This window comes from Epinephelus moara, chromosome 22 (assembly GCF_006386435.1).
Source record: "Epinephelus moara isolate mb chromosome 22, YSFRI_EMoa_1.0, whole genome shotgun sequence".
NCBI lineage: Eukaryota > Metazoa > Chordata > Actinopteri > Perciformes > Serranidae > Epinephelus > Epinephelus moara.
In genome coordinates this window covers 16,748,709-16,772,519 of record NC_065527.1, presented here as the reverse complement: position 1 = coordinate 16,772,519, position 23,811 = coordinate 16,748,709, and the positions used below count along the sequence as shown (strand labels likewise).

Below are 23,811 nucleotides of genomic sequence, written 5' to 3'. Positions count from 1 at the left end.
AGGAATCACAAGCACAGTGTTGTTTGCAAATAACAAACCCATTAATAGACAACTGTTTGAACTACAGGCTGAGATTTAGTTGGAGACGACAGTCAGATGAAGCTGTAGTGTATGACTGTGACTCACCGCAGCAGCCTCCCGCTAAAGCTAACCTTAGCTATCCATCAGTACTAACTCAACCATCATTCATCCATTTACCTCACTGACAGTGAATATTCAGAATGTCATGTGCCTCAAAGCGCAGTGTGAAAGCATGGGTTGATCCTTTGTGCAACAGTTTTTCAGCTTTTTCCTGCTTCTCTCCTGATGTGACAGGATGTTTCTTTCCCACAAAAGGGTGTGTGACCTTGTCGATGATGTGATGACACTCTGGTATGGTCTATGTGTGTCACATGACACTAGTGACGCTTCAACAGTCACACAGCACAGCACTGGATTTTAAATTGGTGATACGAGGAAAGTATTTCACGTAACGTTAAGGCATGTTTGGGGATTTTTATGAACATATTTTTGTAAACAATGTATATTCAAAACTGTTTCCAGGAATTCTGTAACCATGAGAACACTGATTGTTGGTTGCCCAGCAGTCCCTTCGGGTACTGCTGGACACAATATTCATGATTATCCCGTTAGGTAAAATTCAGTGTTCTTCATTGCAATGCGCAAACAATCAATATCACCCCATCCCTATTAACAAAACTATGAAACACTCCCTTTAAAATGTGAATTTATTCATTAGATAAAGCACAATGTTCAAGACAGTTACTGGCTAAAATCTGGTTGGGTTTGTTTTGCACACTGAAACAACTTACCCAATATTTTTTTGATGTCCCATCAAAGTTTCTCTCCTCTCCCCACCTGGCACACAAAACAGAGAGGATGGTTACTCAAAGTGAAGAGCCAAACAACAGGACAACAAAATATCTTTAAATAGACGTATCAAATCAGCTGTGCCAGAGTTGAAATGCTATTTTTAAAGGATGCCATCCAACAAACATGTCAGGTGTAAACACTTCTCAGGAATGTGCTCACCTAAAACACGCTTGGCATTATTTGATGAAGAAAAGCAGGAAGAGGTATAGGTAGTGTTCAAGAAGGGGGGGAAAACTTTCATCTTGTTAATAACAACATCCTGAAAACAAAGTATTTATGGCTGGACACCGCCTAGTGTCACTCCTACATCATTCCAATCCAAAGAACAAGGAGTTCCCCTTTTCCTCTGCCATTTCCGTACTCCAGACATGAAACAGGAAGGAGAGGGTAGGTTACGAGGAAGTGAACACCACCTCAATCCTGTCACAGACAACAACACAAAAAAATGCACAAATATACACGTGCAGGTCTGAACTTAGAGGCCTATCTTTACCCTCTGTCCTCGCCAGCAACTTTGTTCTCAGGAAACATTGGCAAAGGCCCATAAATTCCCATCATGCCTTGCGCTTTGGTCTTAGCTTAGCCACTGCCAACTTTTAGACGCCCGCCGTTTCTGCTTGTCATGATCAAAACATTCTCCCAAAGCCAATTCCCATCCTGTTTTTGCACTCCAGGCCTTTCGTTTCCCAAGAGACTCCCGGTGCCCAATCGCTTGTTATCTTTTATGAGGTAAAGGAATGCTGGGAAATAGAGTGGCTGGTCTCAGACTCTGCCAACTCAGTAGCCCGCCACCACAACACTGGCAAATAGTGCCAAGCTTCTATCAGCGTGTGTCTTTATTAGCCCACGACTGGAGTCAGATGTCACATCGAAAAGAAGCAGACACGTTAAAAACAGCTGTGTAAACAACTACAATCTGAAACAGGCTGGACGGATGGGATTCGTGTTTGGACTGAGGGCACATTCACACCTGCATATATGTGTGTGTGTGTGTGTGTGTGTGTGTGTGTGTGATCCCATATGCATGCCTGCCTGCCTGCATATTTATTGGTATGGACAGAGCCAGACAGGATCGGACCACTGCTGATCTCTTATCTGGCCTCCAATCAGCTCACTTGCTCACTCCGGGACAATGATGGGCATACCGCTGTGCCCATGTGCCCCGCCCTTCCCCAACGCCCCTCAGCCCACCCCTGACCTCTTCTCCGAGGTTTGATCCCCCTCTCTCTGTCCGGTGCAGTCAGGATCAGCGGCCCAGACAATGCCCTTTCCACCACAGTGGACCTCAATGCTCTTTCCACAAACTTTCCCAGGCCCTGGGCTTAAAGGAACGCACCGCTATGGGATTTGGCCTATGTAAACACACTGATGCCTGTGGCTGGCAGGTTGGAGCTCAAAACACTATGTAACCCCCGCCTCTCTTCGTTTCACTCCATCCGCCCCAAAACCCAGATGTCACTGGTACATCCACATCCACTAGCTCAGTGAGCGCTGAGGAGTCAGTAGAAGGTGCCAAAGAGCAGGAGGCATTCAGGGAAGTTGGGAATCCACATCCTCAGCATCATCTCACATCCTGCATACCTCCACAGTTCACTGACAAACTGAGACTGTAGAGATGCAACTACAGTCCACAGATACTCTTATTCCACCAGATCAGCTCTGGTTCTTGTTGGTTCTGTTTCATTCAAGATTCAAGGTTCAAAATTAGGTGCGAGAACCAGAAGCGGTTCCATGTTGGTGAAAAAGAGTACTGTAAGAGTCTGTAAGAGAGACCTGTGCATCCAGTTTTCCATAAGGGGAGCTAAGAGCAGCGCATGCTTATGAAGGATGTTGTTCAAACAAGCTAAGTACAGGTTGGAGGCTGAGTGTTTGTCACACACGTGCCTAAACCCGCCATCTGATCTGAAAAAATAAAATATACATCCAAGACATGCCCATTAAAGGGACATAAAAAGCTGCTTGTATATGGGTTGTGTTTTGTCTGCACCAGTGGCCGATCAGATAAAAGCAGAGAGACTGCTTTTATCACAGCGCTGAGATACTACCGTATGTCTGGAAAAATGGATGTTTAGGGACGAGCTCAGATGCTGAGGTACTACGATACAGTCAGATGCTCTCAAATACACATTCCTCAGCCCTCATTAGACACCCATTACGAGGGAGCTGCTCGTTTTTATAATTTGGAAAGTGAGACTAGTGCACTGCAACGTATCATTGTCATTACAGGCACACTTCAAAACCAGCTGGAGGACCCCTTGCCAGATATTTACAAGTGAGAGGAATGTGACTTTTTACAGACTGAAGCCTCTCACTGCCCTCCAGACAACACATAAAAACAGCAGTGAACTACCTGTCTGTCTGCAGGTAGTCTAAACGATGACAAGAGTGTTTTGGCTTGGGTATGGAGAGGAGAGAAAGAAGAGGAAGTGGGGTGGTCAGTGAGTCAGATGGCCGGCTGAGGAGCGATGATGGAGACATCACAGAGAGATAGCAAGAAAGCAAGGGGGGGAATAACGAGAGACAGGCGGGTGGGGGCAGGTAATCCAGGTGTGTCAGCCGTCTGCCCGCCTGCATATTTGTGGTTGTCGTAGTTGCTAGATAGAGGAAGAGGGAGGGGGAGGCCTCGTCTGGGGCAGACGGAGGAGTGGAGCCAAGGTGTGTCTCCAAGAGCAACAGACTGGGAGTGGGGGGCTTGTCGACACGTATGCTCTTAGCTGTGTGCAAACACACGTGCAGGTGAGGCTTTGTATCAAATCTGATACCAGCAGCTATTCAATTCAAATCTGATTCATCCCTAATAAACCCTTTTCTGCTGAAATGGCATCTGTTGAGCATGTAGCAACAGTGAAACCAGACATACGAGGACTCGGATCGGGAGGAAGGAGGGTAAATGTTTTTGTCCAGAACCCATTCAATCAAGTTTGTGGAACGTTGCACGTGGTTTTCCCGTCAATAACTCCAACTGAGCAAAAGCTTTCATCATCAAAAGGCATGAAATCCTAGCACAATCTCAAAGGTGTTTATGCTGAGTCTAAACGGGTTTGTGCACAGAGTGAAACCTCTTCTTAGGGCCATGCTGTGAGAGCAAGAGCCTGACACACCAAGCCGACGGTCAGACATTGATCAATGTCTGGCTGTCGGTGAGCGTCTGTCGCTCTAGTTTTGGCGTGTGCCCCACCCTGTTGGCACTAGTTGGCCCTTGTTCTCTTTTTTTCGGCTGATTCAAAATATTGAATCGGAAATGGAGACAGCAGAGCCGTCGCTGAAAAATCAAACTGATTGGCGACTCAGCTCAGCGCAGTAGAATGGAGAAAAGAAGTGAGGAAAGTAAACAAATGACTAAAGTCAAGAGGGTGTGAGATTGAAACAAACTTGTTATATTAGGTAAGATTTTTTTTTAGCCATTGGGCGCTGTAGCACATGGTGTCCTTTGTTCTTTAACATCGGGTTGTGATGTTACTACCGCCACCTGCTGGTATGGAGAGTAATTTCTTTTCACGCAGGCGCGGAATGTATGTGCTAGTTGGCCATTATCTTTGCGTTGTGTTCAAGTGCAAATTTTTGGCTGAGACACAGGCAACATGAGGCGACGCAACAGTCGGCCTTTGTCGCAACTACGTCTTTGGTGTTGGTTTGATGTGTCTGGGCCTTAAAATGCTGTTGTTTCACAAAACAGTGGGAAAAGGGTTGTTATTAAATGTTGTGCACCGTTACTGTAAACTGGTAACTCACCCAATGATCCTGATCGAGTGTGTGCCGTGTTTGCGGTACTGTGAAGGTTTGGTGAAGCTGACGTCAGTGTGTTTGTAGATCCCACTTTTATAGACAAAGAAGTCCTCGTGGACCTCCATAATCGCTGCAAGAACAAACAAGCAGGGAGAATTAGTAGGTGGATATAACACACACACGCGATATGACTATTCAAGCTGCAGAACCTATTATGGGAGGGAGAGATAAAAATCTTATTCAAACAACAATTAATCTAAAAGTAATTACCTAATTTCACCAAACAAATTCCAATTTCCCCCCTGAGTCACACACACCCAGACATCAGACAGGGCAGCAGTCTGTGTGTGTGTGTGTGTGTGTGTGTGTGTGTTTGAGAGAGCTACACAACTGAACTCCATGTGACTTTCTTTTTCCAGTTCAATGGGAAAACTCTCCGGATGTGAGAAATTCACTCTTTCGGGGGACTACCTGCACTAAATCCAGTGTTCTCCACAAGAGAACAGTGTGTGGACCTCCGCTCTCATGAACAACTTCCACTGACATACAATGCATGAGTTCATGAGTCCACACACACCTCTACACACACACCTCTACACTTTTGTGTCAAAGAGAAACTCAAAGGCAAAAAGGGAACTTGGCATGAGGCCAATAAGTTTTCCTGCTTAACAATAAAACAAGACGCTGGCACAGGCTCAGAGAATCACACACACACTCACACACACACACCTACACGTGACTCGTCTATTCAAGTGTACTTGACAAAGGTCCAGATGGGCACCAGACAGTGAGGCGAGCTAAAGGAAAGTCACTTCCACCACACTGACATAAAGGCCCATGATTTTTGACCAGGTGACTCTGGGTCAAAGTTAAAACCCAGGACAAAACCATCATGATGACAAGGTCAAACATGACCTCATCTGAGGTCAGACACCTAACACGAGGCTTCACGGTGTATGTGCTTGGATTTGTGGGTCCCTTGGGAGTGTGGTGTTGTTTCGATTTTTAAAAAAGCAGCGCTCACTTGGGAGCAAATGTTGACACTAAGATATTATTTACAAGTTCACCTTACCTTGCACGGGGCCATTATCCATGATCTCCTTCATGATCTCCTTTTCCTGAGTGAGACGATAGAAGGAGCGATTTATAGGCAGAGGAGAGAGAGACAGACAGGAAGATCATTACATGTCAGTGAAATGGAGAGGATGAAAACAACCCCCCTGGATGTTCAAAGTCAGATAACAAGATTGAGTCCAACAGGGCCCCTTGGCCTTAATGCCTGGCTTATTGACTTCACAGGCCATCGGGAGACAGAAACAACAGGCTGTAATGATTTCGAGAGGCATTAGCCGTCATTTAGCAATGATAGATGCAGGCTGATAAAACCACATGTCGGCTGCAGCTCAGCGGTTGACGGAGATGCACGCAGCTGCATGCAGAGATGGCTTCTGGAAACGGTTTTAGTGAACGTTACATGATACTTTGAGCTCAAAAGAAAGGGCAGAGGTGCTTTCTTCTTGAAGTGGACACGTTTAGATCATCCAGCCTTTTAATTAAATTTGTAATTTTGCCTTTAACGTCAGCCAAGTAGAGAATGCACATATAAATGTACACAGTAGAGTTATTTATCTGTGTTTCCTCAGTGTAATCAGTCAGACCTTTTGGCTGCTACGCTCTAATATCAGCTGACAGATTTTGATTTAATCAACTCCCTATTGCAGCTGAGCATGAATAGATGACATGTAGAGTGATTTGATATTAGAAGGTAAATATTATCTTATTACAGATACACATTTGAGTCTTGAAATGACAGTAGATAATGATTATGGATGATGATATGCAGTCTGTAGATCGGTTTAATTCACTTACTGGCCTGTATACTCAGAGTATTTCAAACCAAACTACAATCAAAACTGATTTAATTCTGTATAATATTTCAATCAACCTTCTCAATCCTGAATCCAACTGCCTGGACCATTAAAAGTGGCAAACATGCAGGTAAAAATACAACTTCTCGCTCGTCATTGATTCAGTGATGAGTGCTGTCGAGAACTTAATCCTGTACATTCCCATGTTCATTCACAACAGAGTCAAGTATGCATGAAGAAAGTCTGCAAAAACACATACTGTAATAAACATGTGAGAGAGATTATAGCCTGCTGTGGCATGAGAAGGTCCAAAAAATGTACAGTGAGCTCATTAAAGCGGAGTGTTCACTGGAGATGTAAGAACATATCGTTCTGGTTGGATGTCTTGTGTTTGTGCAGTGCTTACATTGGATGAGAGCCTGTAGGGTGGTGTGGACTGGTAGATGTCGTTGTGGTAGTTGTGTGTGTTGGGGCAGCGCTGTGTGGCCTGCCTCTTCCCCCGGCCAACCGAGCGACTCTGCATCATACAGCGGCCCACCTCTGCTGGTGTTTCCTGCGGGAGTCGGTATGGATAACAGTCTTCTGTCACCACTCTGTGAGAGAAGAGGAGAGATGGGAAGATGAGCCAAATCTTTAGAGTGTCATCGTCAAGTAATCACCAAAGTTACTGTATGTTGCTTTGCTTTTTTTGTTTCCAGTACATATAAAATGAAGTCTTTACCCTCTACGTCGGAGGTACCACCAGGCTCCATCGATGCGTCCCCCAGCACAGCCTCCCTGGTTGCGTGTGTCACAGGAGATGAGATTTTGTGGGGACAGCTGAGGAGTCATGTGACCCATGGACTGGATGGAGATTCTGTCTGATGCCACAGCTGGTGAAGAGGAGAGGAAACATTACAAAATGTCACACCAAAAACCCCTTTTAACATGTAAGATTATGTCTTCTTCTTTTGTCCTTTAATTCAGTGCTTCTCAAATGCACAGTCCTAAGGTTTTTTTTTTTTACATATGTCAACTTACAGACTGTTAGGGGAAAGGTTTTGCTTTAATGGGGGAGGGGGGCATATGCAGTAGGGGATTTGAGCATCAAAGATTGAATTTCCTGCAATGTGGAAATTCAGTCTATCTACACCTATGGCCATGCATAATTCATGAAATAATTCTATGACAAAACTGCACGTCAAAGCAACTACAGTGCTGTCTTGCTGTTGCAAGATGACAAAAAAATGTTTTGCCATAAAGTTGGTGATGATTTTAAACACCTGAAATGCAGCATTTCAGTGTTGTTGTTTTTTTAAGTCACAAGGTTGTCTGGTAAATTGGACACTGATAGCACAGTGCCATGTTGTATCTCTTTATATAGGGTTTGTTTTTTACTACCAAAATGTTTTGCATTGGTCAGGAGGTAGGTATGTTATTAAAAAGTGTGAGGACCTCTGCTCTAATTGTTACAATTTGTGCCCTCAGGAAGCTACAGTATGTGATAACCAATGTCAATCAATCATCAGAAGCAACACCCAAACATCTGCACAGAAGATGACATACTTCAGCTATAAACTTTAGGAAGACCTTTTCTAGGCAGCACATTTTATGAACTGGGAACAAGGCTGCAGTGTTTGTGTATTTCTTTTGACTTTTTTTTCAAATATGTCAAAAGTTGCTCAACTTTCGTTTTTATTCTTCTATTTCTGTCTTTCCTGTATGTCTTATAATGACATCCCACATTTCCCAGCTTTCATTTATTCTGTTCCTGCTCTACCTGCAGTTGAGAAAGCCCAGGATGCAGCACAGTTGCCCTGGTCCAGTGGCTCATGGATCTTTCCCGGCCACTTCTCTGCTGAGTTGAAATAGAGCGGCAGACGGTCACTCTGAGGATCCATGTTCATCTGACAGAAAGAAAAGGTGAGTTGAGTAAAGTCAGTAGAGCTCAATAACTGTTACACTCCCGCAGAGCAATGCTCATTGAGTAAACATTCATGTTTCTCAGTAAAAACAATTATTATCATAAGTGACAGCCCAAAAATGTAAACAAGGATTTAGATGTAGGCTGCAGCAGTGGGATGACTTCTCTGAAAGTATAGTGTCGGGCTGTGCAGAGTAATTATTTGCCCACAAACTAACAGCTGCAATTAAAATACTTGTGGACGGCTTTGTATGACAAGTTTGGATCATGGGCAGATTACATAAGTCTGCTAATCAAACCTCCACTAGAAGGGACGTATTCACAGGCGATTAGGACCATTTGGCTCAGTGTCAATCTCTGGCGCTGTGGAATAGACAGCAACCTTTGATAACGGTCCTTTCCATAACACCATGAGGCCATTTGGTTACGCTGAATGCGTCATTTGAACCAACTGAACTCAAGGCTTTTGTGGAGGCAGCCATCTCTATTCAAAACACCAGTATCACTGTGATGATGAATCCTAATTAGGGTAAGTCTTTGATGGATTGCAAATATTTTCCTGATAGCGTAAATTCACGCACAGGTGCTTCTCAGATGCCAAGCATACTCAATGTGTTAGTCTCCACTCGAGGGTGGATGCCCTCCTAATCTCCCAGTTATGTGTGATATGAGGGCACACACTTCTGTACAACTGACTTCCCTTCTCTCACTCTCAAGGAGGCTGCCCGCCTGCACTGCATTCCTCCGATTAATAGTGAGGTATTCAAAGTACAAACGGCCACCTGATACATAACTAAGGAATGTGCTCCGGGCCAGACATTTGTAGTTGTGGAAGGTCAAAGTCTAAAAGCACAGACACCTCAAACACCTGACCTACAGGTGTGATAAAAGAGGGAAAATGGCGGCAAGAATAAGTCTGAATTCATTCATGAATTTTCCATCCCTTACACGGGAGCATACAGACAGACATGAAAGGAGAGAGGGACAGAGAGATTTATGAATGGGCTGCAAGACTCTGATGTGGTTCCTGGCACAGGTAGGGACACGCTGACGGCGGAAGAAGGAGGGGGAGCTGTGAGGTTGTTAGGGTGGAAGGAGTCGTGGAATGCTGGGAGAGGTAAACGCGGGGAGTGAGGATGGATGGATGGAGGGATGGATGGAGGTGGGGAGGTGTAGACTGAGGAGGAGGTCTGCTCTTTATTCTCCAGGCAGCCACTATCCCCTCCATCTTCTCTGTCTGATGTTTTGGTTCCGTCTTATGTAATCTGTCTGGGTGCAATGTAAACAAAGACTGAGTGGATCAGAGCGGGCTGAGGTTCCAGACGGCGACGCCATCGCATACCGACGAGCCACCATAATTAAGCGAGAAACGTTTTGATCAGTGCTCCCTTGTTGTAATAGGTTTCAAACCTGCGTATCGCAAATCATCAACTCACAGGAAGTGTGCAGCAGCTTTTAAAGAAGTGAGAAGTCTCAACAAAGCTGTAACAATTCACTTTTTCTCTGCGTTCTCACCTGTCACTAAAACTTCCTCTATCACCTACACATCACTCACCTACATGTGTCACACACTTGTTTTTGACTGGTGTACATACACTATATTTATATAAAGGTTTTTTAATTAATATGTTTTTATGCCAAGAATAAGAGATTAAGAATCATGGCTTAAAATTAGTCAATATAGAGGACCTACAGGAGAAAGGCTATTTAAACTGATGGTTGATCAAATGAAAGAAATCCTTTAATAAACTGAAAATAAATTAGTTTTCTATCAAAACTTATGTTGAAATCTAAAGTTAAGGGCTGACCCGCATGCTGAGAAGCCTATAACTTTCAATCGTTGCCATGGTAATCGATGTCGAAATCAGTGTTCAAATGCATTTTTATAATTACCCCAAAAATCCAAAATAGCCCATTCATCAAGAAATAGTTATCCAAGATTATTCATTATGCATCAACATTAATTTCTTTGAGTTATTCTTAGACAAGGACATTTAAACTTTGTGACAGTTTTGTGACTCAGACTCGCTCTCATCTGGTGTCAGTCACCAGCAGTCATGCACTACTGAAACTGGGACAGTCTGACCACACCTGATAGGCCCACGCTAGCAAGATGTCAAAAAAACCTTGAATTTGCAAAGGTGACTCCCAAAAATCAAGCGCCAGATATGCTAAAGGAAACTAGTATGTTGTAAATCTATTATGAGCTCACCACATCAGGCCCTCTCAAAGCTTCAGTTACTCACAACAGTGAAGCTTCAATGCCCACAAACTTGTATGTGGGACAGCCCGAATCAACATGTCTGAATTAGGGCGAAATGCACTGTATTTAAATCATACAGAAGCAATCAATATCCACACTTGCTGCAATGGTGCAGCTATAAAAGCATGACATCATGCAGCTTCAGTGGGGATGACAAATGTACCATATGTGATTTATGTGACACTTAAGTGTAAAAAGTGCAAATATTTCTTAAAGAGGAATTTTTAGGGGGAAACCCGAGGTTTAAGTGGTTTGACCCAGTAGCAACAAGTAACGTGATATTCCTCCAGTCCCTGTATGGAAATAAGTTCTCGCATGCCTCTTTTTAAAAGCCAGGTCAGAGGTCAAAGGTCAGTTACAAAACTCAGGGCATGGCAGGGTTTTCATGACTTGCCTAAAGGCATGTAAGCAAAGAATATGAGTGCTGAACTTTGTACCTGCGCCTTCAGGAACTTGACCACCCACCTGTGTCTCTATCTACATTTGTCTTTGTCTTATTGACCCCAAAAATCATTTTCAAGGATGAAGGCTGTCCTGTACCTGGATCTCATTCATGTTCATGATAGTCCTGGAGGGTCTCTGTGTGCCCAGGCGGAACCGGATGCCCTCGTCTAGAGTCATGCCGTAGAGCTGACTGTAGTTGGCTGCCTTCCACCTAATAGGAGGAGAATGTGTTTGTGATCATGCATAATAAAGATCTTATTGTAGAGCATTAAATACCATCACGTATGTTAGTTAATGTGTCTGTTTTTTACCCGTAGTTTCCTCTGTTGACGGCATGGATCATGTCAGGATCCATCAGACAGGCGTTCTGCTCACACTCCCAGCGTCCTGTCGTCCCACATGTACTACAGAGGAGAGAGAAAGAGAGATGAGACCATTAAAAGGCATGAGCAGCTGTAGTTGCATGAAAATAGTTCCAATTTCCATATTTATGCTAAAAGCAGTCAACAGCTAAAATAGACAGACCTTGTGAGACATGAACAAATATGCAAAGGCTCGGAGGAATTCCCAAATAAGAAATTAATTGAGAGAAGAATGTCAGTAACTGTGGAAAAAAAAAAGGAAAATAAAAAGAAACTAGGGAGTGAGAAGCAGAAGGAAAGGGCACAGGAAACATTCAGCCTTTTAAGGCTGCAGAGCGCAGATCCATTTTTAGTTTAAAGGCAGTGAGAGAGACTAAAGAATTCAAGATGATGACGGAAGAGATAAGAGAACAGGATATTAATGATGACGACGCTGTTTACTTTGGGGATGTTCAAAAATAACTTGCACTGTGTAGTTTTTGATGACTCACTGTGTGTGTGTTCATGTGTGTGTGTGTGTGTGTGAGCAGTGGTGGGGTGAGTATCAAGATTCTTTAATGACAACATAGAGTACTGTAAAAGTTCTGCATTCAAAGTATTATCAGCAAAACATACTTAAAGAATCAAAAGTTGAAGTATTCATTATAGACTGGCCCATTTCAAAATGTTAGCCTCTGATATACACACTACTGTGTACTGTAATAAATCTTTAATTATACTTCATTATTTTGGATAAACACATTAGTTTAAAAATTATGTGCCAGGAATCGTAGTTGTAAAGTACATACGCTGGAGTAAAAAATATATTTCCCTGTGAATGCAGTAAAATATAGAATGGAAACATTTGGTTAAATTACAAGCACTTAACAAAAGGTCACTCACACAGATGAGTCATGACACACATGACTTCAGTTCACCTTCGGTCGATACTTCAAGTAAATGATTAAAACATTTTGCTGCAGATAAATATTCAGTTTCACCAGAGTCCCTTAAGCTTTCTGATTAACTGTTTAAGACTTAATTTATGTTCATATTCCATCCTGTATATTTTCTAAAAGCAGCTGTGTGGAAAAAACAAAACACCAAAATGGAGGCCTGTCCCTTATAAATGGTATATTATCCTATCAAGATGGTACAGAATAATGCAGAATATTTACACTGATAATACAGTGATTTATACATGACTGTTCCAAAACATAAAAACACTGGTGGGTCAACTTTTGTGTTTTAACTATTCCTGAGACTCTCTAATGTCATATTACTCCGTCATTTCTTGCAAGAGTCGTCTGACATTTTGAAAAATAAACTTTCTGCCAGCTAACGTGGATTTGTCCAAAGGTACAAATCAGCACTTCTAAAGTTCACTTATTAACATGTAGTATCTCATTTGCCAAGCTAAGATAACTGGCTGCAGCCACATAGTTACTGACTTGAAAACAGCATCAATCTTCTCATCTAACCCTCGGAAGTAAAGCAAATAAACACGTTTCGTAAAGTGTCAAACTATTCAGCATTTAAATGCAATCTTTCAGTTTGCTCTATCAATACAGACACATTTCTTACTCATTGTTGCTCTCTGTCCCTCAGAGTTGCTCTCCTTATGTACACATTAAGGTTGGCAGGACTAGATACAGGTATTATGTATCTTTCTAAATAAACAGGTTCAAGCAAGATTCTTTCATTCCCTTGGAGATTTCTTGATGTTTTTTCGTTGCCTGACTGTAAATATTTTCGTTCTCAGGTCCCTCTCACTGAGACTACCTGGTTAAATGAAGTTACTAAGTCACCATAAATAACAGCTGCAAGGTCTGACGCCATTTTGGGAATATTATAATGAGCGACAGCAGAAAGAATGAAGGGTGTTTCCCACACAGGCGTGTATAGACTTCCAACCATAAAGTCTACTGTACATTAGTCGTCATGTTTACAGAGAGGGGAACCTGCCCAGGAGGATCATTAAACACACACACACACACACAATGATAAAGAGGCCAAATTCCCCTTTAGTCACAGTGAAGCCCACAGAGTGTGTATCAACTCTCAAACTGCGCTCCTCCCTGCTGGGTCTCTGAGACACAGGCAAATACAATGTTCAAGCACACACCCACTCAGACACTCAGACACACAGACACTGGCAGAGTTAAGGCCAGGACCGTCTGACGTCTGACGGCTTTGAATTGAGGAAAAAACAATGACCTTCTCTTCCTCCCTTCAGCAGGGACACATCAGCCCAGTCGCCAGACTAAGGTGTGGGCATCGAACATCTCTGCAAACCACCATTATGTAACATATGTATGTGTGATATACATGCAGCGGGGTTCAGATTACGAATATATGAGCTGAGTTCCTCATCAGGAGGAGGGAGGATGGTGTTACATCTAGGTGAGACGGCTGCCAAGCAGCAGACAGGAGCAGACCAGTGTTCAAGACCAACAAAACCAGGTACTTTTAATGAGAGTTTGGGACATTTCCAGCTGTGGTTGTAACAACAAAAGCCGTTTTTTTTTTTCACAAAAGTTAGGGACATTTCCAACTGTGCTCGTAGCAACCACACCGGGTATTTTTAACAAGAGCTTGGGACAATTCCAACTGTGTCTGTAGCGACTAAACTGAGTATTTTAACAGGAATTCTGTACGCTTTGAGTCATGTTTGTAGCAACCAAACTGGGCATTTTAAGCCAAAACATGATGTTTTCCCGCCCCTAACCAAGTGGTTTTCGTGCCTAAACTTAACCACATGACAACGACAGTGTTGTGAAAACATAAAATTTAAGATTGAAACATATCGGCGACATGTATACAAATGTAACATGTCCATGATTTGCAGAAATGTACAATGCCAACATTTATTCTGCCGTTTGGGTTGAACACACACATGCAGCTCAGTGCCAGTGGGGGAAAACAACAATAAATTCACACAGTAATGGTTCTCACACATGCACACACACACACACACACACACACACACACACACACACACACACAGAGGGACGGGCATTATGACAGACTCATGGTGACTGAGACAGAGTGTGACTGATAAAGAAATATGATGGCTCCTGGGACAGTGGGAGGCCATATTTCATATTTTCCGTCACACTCCCCAATTAGAGAAAGACACCCACTTCACCCCTGAGACCATACACACACTTGCATACATATAAACAAACACACACCTGGGTGACATTAGAAGTATTATCTCGCTATATCCTGTTAGATCAGTGGGAGCAGAGCCACGTTTGTATGTGTGTTTACATATGACATATGTACATCATCTGAGAAACTGTACAACAACTAAGAAAGTCCAAGCTGGCGTTGGCTGTTGTCCAATCTGAAGTGCTCTGAAGACAGAGCAGAGCTGCTGCCAAACGGTAGCGGAGATAGTTGCTCCTTCAAGGCTGTGTGAGATTGTGGGCTTGAGCAGGAGGCGCCGTTTTTTAGATGATTTGGAGCAGATAAAGAGTTATCAGGATGCCAACAGCACGGGGAGGAAAAGGTCCCAGCTGGGGATCCCATTAACACAACAATAGACTGCCACACGTATCACGGTACATCTTCACACACACGCACACTACAGTAAACTAAGCATTGCTGTCATACTTCATGCTCAGTCAGGTTGTGTTTATATGCTGTCTAACACTGACACAATCTGCACATGAGGTAGTTAAAGCTAAAAGATAACATTCATACCTACTGTGATGCGGATGGTTGAAGAGCTAATTTTTATTGACAGGGATGTTTGGCTTCCTGTTTTGCTCAGTTGTTAGTCAAGACATGTAGGAGGTAAGGTAGCAGCGAGACTTTGGAGGGAAAAGAGGGAGTCGACACAAGGCGGAAGCCGTTAGAGTTAGGAGGACGCACGTTTGGGAAATTAATAAGTGGAAAGTGTAGGAGTAGGAAAAGGGAGTGTGTGTGTGTCCCTCTGCGCCCAAAGCTGTGGTGCAATTTTTCAAGCATCCATGTGTATTGCCTTAACAAGCACGTGTGAGAGCGTATGTGCATAAGACTCTTTTGTTTGGCGGTGAAAGGGGGAGCTAGCACATACATGCTGTTTTGTGGTGGACACTGGAGGTTATTTTTACCACACAGCTCAACCTCCTCTAGTCTTTCCTCCAGAGGAGGCATTCGCTCCACCATTTATCAGCTGCCAACCTCGCCTGTCAACGCACCCATCAGATGCTTTAGGTCAAACCTAATGAGCTGCCATGATGCGTATCTGACTGACACAGGACAGCTCAGGACAATGTGCAGACCTTATTGTGAGGAGTTTTAATGTAGGGACTATTTTCTCTCTATTGAACTACAACCGCCAAGCAGAGCACAACAAAGAAGGAAGTGTGCATCTACTCATGGAACAACCTTAGCTAGCTTGATGGTGCAAGGTGAGGCAGCAGTAGATGCACGCTTCCTTCTGCATGGTGATCTGGTTGGCGGATGTAGTTCAGGAGAAACAAAATAGTTCCTACATGAAACTGCTCACAACAAGTAGATGATCTAGTAACCGGGTCATGGTTTCTGGAAAGAGACATTGCTGTTGAGTTTTTCAAATTAATTTTTTTGGGCGCTTTGAGCACCACAAGCCAGAGTCCTCTACTTCCTTTTTATCTGAGAGAAGGCAGACATCTCTACAGCTGAAACCACTGAGCAACTCACACCAAAATGATCTAGACTGATAAATAGCACTACAGAAAGCAGGAAAGAATCTGTATTTTTGATATAGTGGTGAACTGTCCCTTTAAAGCAGAGGAACTGTCCCTTTAAAGCAGAGGATGTGGAGATCAGCGGGGTCAGCGTGGTTTGGGTTAGAAGTGTCGTGACAAACCGCGACCTTGTGTTCTTGTTTCATGGAGATAAATATAGTAATACAAATGGATGTTAAATCAACATTTGTGCGCATGCATGTTCACACAGAGTCTTTGAGGAACATCCAATGACACGGACATGAGAAACCACAGTGGAGGACAGGTGAGGAATTCCCATTTCCCTTCTCCCTGCCTTCACTCACTTGACCTCCTCCGTCTCCCTCCTCTAGTCTCTCAATATCTGCTTTGCCTCTCCTTGACTGCTGTCGATATCAAGCACAAATATGACAGCAGCCACGTGGACTCTGTTGCCCTCGGGGCGTAGAAGGCCATGGAGATAAAAAAAAAACACTTTGCTGTCACTGAGAGCTAATCTAAAATACTGCTTTTAGAAACTCTTGGCGTCATGTCAGGGTCACAAAGTGAAGGACTGTCTGTAAGTGCATCCATCAGTATGCCAGAACTGGAAAAATACTGCAAGGAGATCTAATCAAAGAGTCTAAACATGACTGCATCACAATATCCAGCCTCACTTTGGTGCTTTTATAGGATCTTTATCAAGATGAAAGTAAGAAGAGTTCAAAGGCTCAACAGAAAATCTCTTTCAATTATGATTAAATTTGCCAAGTTACTCAGCAGGGGGTATGAAAAACACTGTTGGAGAAGTTGGCACACACAACGTGCTGTAGCTATGAGATGGGATAAATTAGCATGGGGTCCAAAGCATTTGATTTATCCTCAGTTATGCAGCTACTGTTCCTCCTCACCGTCCTTCTATACTTCATAACAGATCATAACAGAGAATGCTTTGGAATAAATTATTACTCTGTTCATCAGCATTAACTGTTTAATACATGGAGCAGACTAAAGACTAAATATTATTCTCCATAAAACTTAAAATAAGTCAAGGCCTACAGCCTGTTGTTTCCCTAACTGTATATAGTGTTCCTTCCTTTTCTGTCTCATCACGCTCATACTGAACTACAGGCCTTTTCCACAGCTGATAGTTTGACTTGTCATAGTGGGACAAACACAGGTGTTACCAATAATATTAACAATGTTCTATTCAAATAACCCAGGAAGCTGTTTCAGTGTGAACGTGCAGGAGCCAACAGGATTTGAGCCATCATTAATTTTAAGATGTACACCTGTGCTTTTCCTACTGTCAAGATAATTTATGAGAAAAAGTGTAAGTATGGCCATAAGTGTAGATTTCAGGGGTACACAGGGGACACGTCACCCTCAATATTAAAAATGTGCATTTGTTCGCCACCAATAAAAACACAATGTGCATCAAAATTCAACAGAATGCACGAAATTAAATGTTTCAAAATGTTCTTGTTGAGGATCCCCACCCCCTTTAATATCTGCCCCCAATGTTGAAACACATCACACACACACAATTATGGCATACAGAGGATATAATATGATGATAATGTGATCAGTGCAAGATTTCAACTCAAAACATTGATATAAAACAGAATATTACGCCACCAGTGGCTTTATTATTAGAAACACATGCTGTGCACACATATTTCTGTAAACCCACCCAACTTTATTTTTAAACTCCACAGCAGATCCCACAGGTTTTAAGAATACCAAGTTCTGTTCGTCAGCATGAAATCTGAAGAACTGTGATGCAGCTTGTTGCAGTGTTGCATCAATATAAACATGTCATCTTGGGCTTGAATATCTCACTCAATATAAGCATGTAATGGTTCATGTGAACTGTTAGAACAAGCAGATGTGGAGCATATAGATGAAGTGGGGGGGAAATGTTTTGAAGCTTTAAGCTACTTAAGGGGACGTTTAAGGGAAAGCCAGGCATTTAAGAGGTTGAAAGAGAAATAAGAGGAAGAAAGAGGGCGGTACATACCATAAATTGCAGTTCTCTTTGTATGTTTGCCCCGTGAAGAACTTGTTTCCATTTCTTTCGCAGGTGCCTGAGAGGAGACAAAGAGGGGCAATTCAATATATATGGCTTTTATGTGGCTTATCGGCAATGATCATATCACTGATCTCAGAGACAAAGCCACGCACAGCCTTAAACACAGATAGGAGTCAGAGATGCACTTTGATATACAGCACTTAGACTCAATATAGTGCAATCACACGGGCAGATTCCTTCACTTGCAACACCAATAAAAGCTTTAACGCTAACTCCCCAGGTGTGCGTGAGTGTGCAGTGTGTGTGGGTCTGTGTGTGCAGTGTACACACAGAATATGTGAGGTCTAAGGAGCTCTGAGCTCCAGTAATCCAGTGTAGGAATGTGGCGTTAGCTTCTTTCCTGCCTTCCCAGGCTTCCTGGGCCCTCGTCATGCTTTAACCAGCTTACACTCCACTCCGCCACCTCTAGTGAGACCAAGGGAGAGGGCCATGAAAATAGCCCGTCCATCACAGCCATAATTAAAGGCGTACTGTGCAGGACTTTCCCCAAAAAACTGTGTAAACTCACAGGTAAAAAGCAAACGTACATAAGTAATCCCTCTCAATTATCACTTGTGAGCCAGTGGAGGTGTGTGGCAGTGTGTGTATCTGCAGACACGACTTCTAATTTCACTGTGTTAGGGATGCTCCTGGGCACAGTGCGCAGGTTCGACTGGGACTTTCAAAGGTAGGGACTTGATGCGAGGCTCTGAGCAGCACGCATCCAAGATGAAGGTACAAAAATCGCAGACAGATCACCAGAAAAATGCTAATACACCGACGCACAAATAAAGTGATGTGAAGCAACAAGCTCGCTCAAAAAAAGAGAGTGAATTTGGGGTTGGCTTTCACTGGCAATACTCTTTACAAACAGTAATCAACAATTCCTGCGCAGTATATCTTTAAGCGCCAGACGCACTGTTCCACTCAGAAATGTCACAAACCACAAAAATGATTTAAAATCTGACCTGTCAGACTTTTGAACCCTGCTTCCTAACAGACTGTTAAAAACCGTACTGGCCTGGTGACAGATTCACAATGATGTTTATCCACAAGCTGATTTACAGTGCCAGTGTGAATTTCATATGGAATTTAGGGAACGAGCTGGCTGAGAATTTACAGCGTGAGCAGGTTTCCTTGCTTCTGGTGTGAGTCCCAGAGCTGATTGTGTGATTTATGACTGAGGCCCTCTGTTACCCGTCATCCCCTTCACAGCTGTCTCAGCCAGTCTGTCACAACTCAGCGACTGCAGAGCTGAAGGGTGTGACAAGTTACTCATTGACATGGAAGGATTTTATATAGGGGCATTATGTTGAGCTGAAAGTATGTGGTTTCATGTAATAGGTTATTGTAACACCGTCACAGCATGATGGAGAGGTTTTTTCTGTGTGTGAATATTAGAAAACTATACACTGGAAGATGTTGATGACATCATGAGAAAAGTCCAGCTGTGTGAAGTATTGAACACTGAGTTATGGACTGCAACAATCTGTGACTGCAGGGCAGCGATAAGAGAAAGGACCTATTGTAAAAGATCTGTCACCTCCTTCCTTTAGAAGTTTTCCTCTAGGCTGTGTGACTGTGTGCTCAGATGCGTGTGTGTGTGTGTGTGTGTGTGTGTGTGTGTGTGTGTGTGTGTGTGTGCATACTCTCAAACATCCATGTGTGTCCCACCTCGTGATCCCCCTACCTTGTCGTCCAGGGAACACATACCTGTACCGACCCCTCTGCCTCCCGTCCCGCACCCTGTCTCTCCCTCTCTCCACATAGCCCACATTCTTTCTCCTGACCTCCATTCATCCCTCCATCCACCCCTCCTCCCTCCCTCTGTCTGGGTTAATAAGAAGCCTACTGTTCCCTGCTCTGTTCTCAGGTAGACCTCCGCTGTCGCTGGCACATTTTACACCTCTGCACTGAGGGAATGGCACTATAACTGTGTGGGGAGTCCAAATGTAGTCAGCTAAACTGGATGGAAAATGGGCTAAATCTTAACTTTTCTACTTAGGGTCTGTACAGAAATTATCAGGGGAGGTCAGAGGATCAGGGGGAGGGTATTCTAATTTTAATCTTCACCTGGAGGGTAAGCTATGGAAGCCCTGAGAGGCAAGTAAGAAAATAAATATGGTCTAAATTGTTTTCTCTCCTTTGTTTGACTTAAGAACAGATGAGATAAGGTTCTGCCAGGATAATATTTGTAAGTTCCTTAAAACAATTCCATCTGCGAAACAGGCAGGGGGGGGGGGGGTTATGCCAGGATCATTTTTTCTAAGATACTTCTTTTTTTTTTATCAGGGAAAACAGGTTTAAAAAAAAAACAAAAAAAGGTTTTTGTCAGGATCAAGTGTTTGTTGTTTTAATACTGATTTCAGCCACAAGAGTCTTAAATGCACCACTGCACCAAGATTGTTTTCACGTGATAAACTTTTTTTTTCCCATCTGTTTTTACAGATGATAAAAAGTAACATAGGGACCGTTCTTTATTTGTCAGAGGAGAAAAGTGGCTGGGGTGTGGCTCTGTTTGTTTGTTTTTTATTTTATTTTATTTTGACACTCCCCAAAGCTACAAATATTCCATCTTGAGCCTCCCTGAGTGACTGGCAGAAAATGCATGGCCCTCCCTTTACCATAAATTAGTTATTACAATTTAAAAATGTACCCTTAGATGTTTGAAAGTTAAAGTTAAAGGTGAAATCCTTGAGTTAAAGAGTCCTGGCTTTTCACTCTTGTCGAGCATGTTGGTTAGTTGGTGCAAACTATTTATTTTTGGCAAAATTTTAAATAAGATGTGTAGAATAAAGTGATTTTGATGAAATATCAGTATTTTAAGCTCAGATTTGGTTATGTTTTTATCTGACACAAGGGTTTGTTCCACATAATGTGTTCAAGGTTCATCGGAAATTTAAAAATCCAGTGATCATTGCCGTTTTTATCATTTCTGGCTGTGATTAAGCAGTGTAATTTTGGCATTTTTTAAAGAAAACATGGCTCCGGAAGACATGTTTTCTTTAAAAACTGGCAGAAAAATAAATACAAAATACAACAATTTGCATGCCCCTCTCCGAAGCCAAAATAAAAAAAACACAAGTTCCACACCAGTGCTTAAAAAAATATTTGACATGCCTCTCCCTTTTTGCATGACCCCCTCCCGTCTTATACATAACAAACAGCCCCTTAGAAAAATAATGTGGCATAACCAAACCAAACACAGGAAAGAAAACTATTTAGATCCGACTTAGAAAATGGATCACCAGATATATTTTTCAGCCTTCCCTTCTGAGATGTATTAATACAGTAGAGACTGGAAAAAAGATGGCAGTCATGTGTCCAATCTTTTTTAGACAGTCCCTTATCTTAAACATGTTTATTTCTTGTGATATTAATAAAGCAGGTATGTAACTGTAATTCGATTTCAGGTGTCATGCTGCTTCTGTCAGTGGGGTTCTGTGCTGTTCTCTGACTGAGCTTAACTAACTAAGACAGGGACACGCACACACCTGCAAAACTCACTGATGCGCACACACAGACACATTCATACATTTGCTTGTGCACCCTTACTTACCTATGAAAGGTGGCTCAATGCCGAGACAATGACCCCAGAAGTCAGGGCAGCAATCAGAGACGGTGCGGTTGCAGAACAGGTCGCAGTAGCAGATGGTGTCCAGGTAGGGGACCGTGCACAGGTCGTCTCTGCCAGGGCAGCAGCCTCCTCTCCTCTCGCAGTAGGAGCCAAACGGGTCCCTGATGCCTCCAACATGGAGCGGACTGGCAAGCTCCCTCTTGGTCCTTCTGGACAAGATTCGATCTGCAGTGCTCTCTCCCACCACCAGGAGCAGCGCCGCCACAATCAACAGGAAGAGCTTCATGATAAATCTGTGAACGGAAGGGGGCAGGAAATAGGATATGAGATGTTTAGCTAAAGGTAATACTATACAATCCATGCCCTTCTATAATCCTTCTTGCAATTTGATAAAATGGGTAAAAGTGTTTGTGAAAGCTGGCCCGCTCTTGCAGAGAAGAGGTCTACAAATTCATGCTTCACACTCCACAGGAAGAGAGGTGAAGAGGTCGCACTGTGAGCAGCATAATTGGGGTATGACTGCTGCCAGCACACTATCCACCTCCCGCTGAGTAATTCACATACACACTGAGGCATATGCACTCAGTAGCACACATGCACACACACAAAAGATAACATTTAAACAGAGCTGGCAGCAAATGCACATGATCCTTGGAGATCATCTGCTTATTTTTCCAACTTTCCTTTAAAGCATCCAAGACAAACAGCAGCTAAATATGAAAATGCACTCAGCAAGAAAGTGATGGGAATAAAGTATGTGACAGTAGAAACACAGAGGCCTTTAAACATGTTGAATTATGTAAGAGGGTCACTTCAGGTCTCAGGGTGAAAGGTTCTTGAGCTACCTTTATCAGTCTTAATCATGCGATTTCCACATTATCCTGTTTTTTTCCTTAATAAGTGCCAGTATGTAATCCCTCTTGCAATGTTAATATTTTCACTAATACAGCACTGTTTGCATTGCAGTGACATATAAATCCAGCGGCACTATAATCACACTATTATTAAATATTTTGCATTGCACCTGCCTGTGCAGTTACAAGTATGAGGGAGGGGATGTTAGCGCCTGAGATTAGCATGCCGGAAACAACGTAATGTCCTGCTGTCAAAGCTAATCTGTCACTCTTGAGGAAATTGTCTGAGTGAACAAATACGGCCCATGTCCATTATTAATGGACCTCTGAGATAATAAAGTTTATCTAAATGCCATGCTGGGGGCACGGTAACAGCGCAGGCAGCAGGAAACCTGTTTAATACGATCACTCTCGTGCTCCAGGTGGTGACTCTGGTATCAACGGGTGCAATCAAGAAAAATCAGCAGATTCGAGAGAAAGTGCTAATGGAGCTGGGTCTGAATCATTTTACAAAGTGCTATTACAGGAACCGTCCTGATCTTGACTACCAGCTGCACCAACAACATGATGGCTGGTATTGTTTTCAACCTGTGAGTCTGTGTGTGTGTTATCATGGCAAAATGCAGCCCAGGTGACACCTGTAGCGGAAACTACCACTGACGCAGTTTTGAGTGTGTTGGCAAGGCTGTCCGACTTATTCTGGAAAGATTTTTGTTGTGCAAGACAACAAAACAAAACGTTACAGGTGTGTAGTTGAGACAATAATGAAGGCCAAGTTCGAAGATGGGTGTAGTCAGTGATTTAACTGTCACACTATGCACTTTCTAATATAGGTGTGTGCACATGTAACACCTTCAAGGACCAGTCTTGTGTGTGTGTGTGTGTGTGTGTGTGTGTGTGTGTGTGTCTGTGTCTGTGTGTGTGTCTGTGTCTGTGTGTCTGTGTGTGTGATTGAGCAATCCACAGCTCTCACTCTTAGGCTCAACAAAGGTCAACAATCATCCATATGTATGGCTGTTTGTGTGGACATGTTTGTGTGTGTGTGTGTGTGTGTGTCTATTGGTGTCAGGTTACTGAATGTGTGAGTCCATATGGGGCCGCACAAAGACAAGGGGTTGGCCCGCTGCTTACATAAATAGCATCATTAATTATCCAATCAGATCTCGGAGCACAATGGACACTCAGCACATAAAGCGGGGCTCCGGAAAAGATCTC

At 43.0% G+C, this 23,811-nt stretch overlaps 1 protein-coding gene across 1 annotated transcript in view; it reads right to left on the bottom strand.

The window, feature by feature from the left end:
* The window catches only part of tinagl1 (tubulointerstitial nephritis antigen-like 1), a 30,678-nt gene that overhangs the window by 4,611 nt on the left and 2,256 nt on the right, over positions 1 to 23,811 (bottom strand). Inside the window, exons 2-11 of the mRNA XM_050034597.1 lie at positions 21,725 to 22,035; positions 18,115 to 18,181; positions 11,389 to 11,481; positions 11,174 to 11,288; positions 8,227 to 8,353; positions 7,189 to 7,339; positions 6,874 to 7,060; positions 5,672 to 5,717; positions 4,606 to 4,729; positions 813 to 858 (exon numbers count right to left, since the gene is read on the bottom strand). Of these exons, the coding sequence (XP_049890554.1) occupies positions 813 to 858; positions 4,606 to 4,729; positions 5,672 to 5,717; positions 6,874 to 7,060; positions 7,189 to 7,339; positions 8,227 to 8,353; positions 11,174 to 11,288; positions 11,389 to 11,481; positions 18,115 to 18,181; positions 21,725 to 22,028 (1,260 nt within the window). The 5' untranslated portion in view covers positions 22,029 to 22,035. The remainder of the gene's footprint in view (positions 1 to 812; positions 859 to 4,605; positions 4,730 to 5,671; positions 5,718 to 6,873; positions 7,061 to 7,188; positions 7,340 to 8,226; positions 8,354 to 11,173; positions 11,289 to 11,388; positions 11,482 to 18,114; positions 18,182 to 21,724; positions 22,036 to 23,811) is intronic.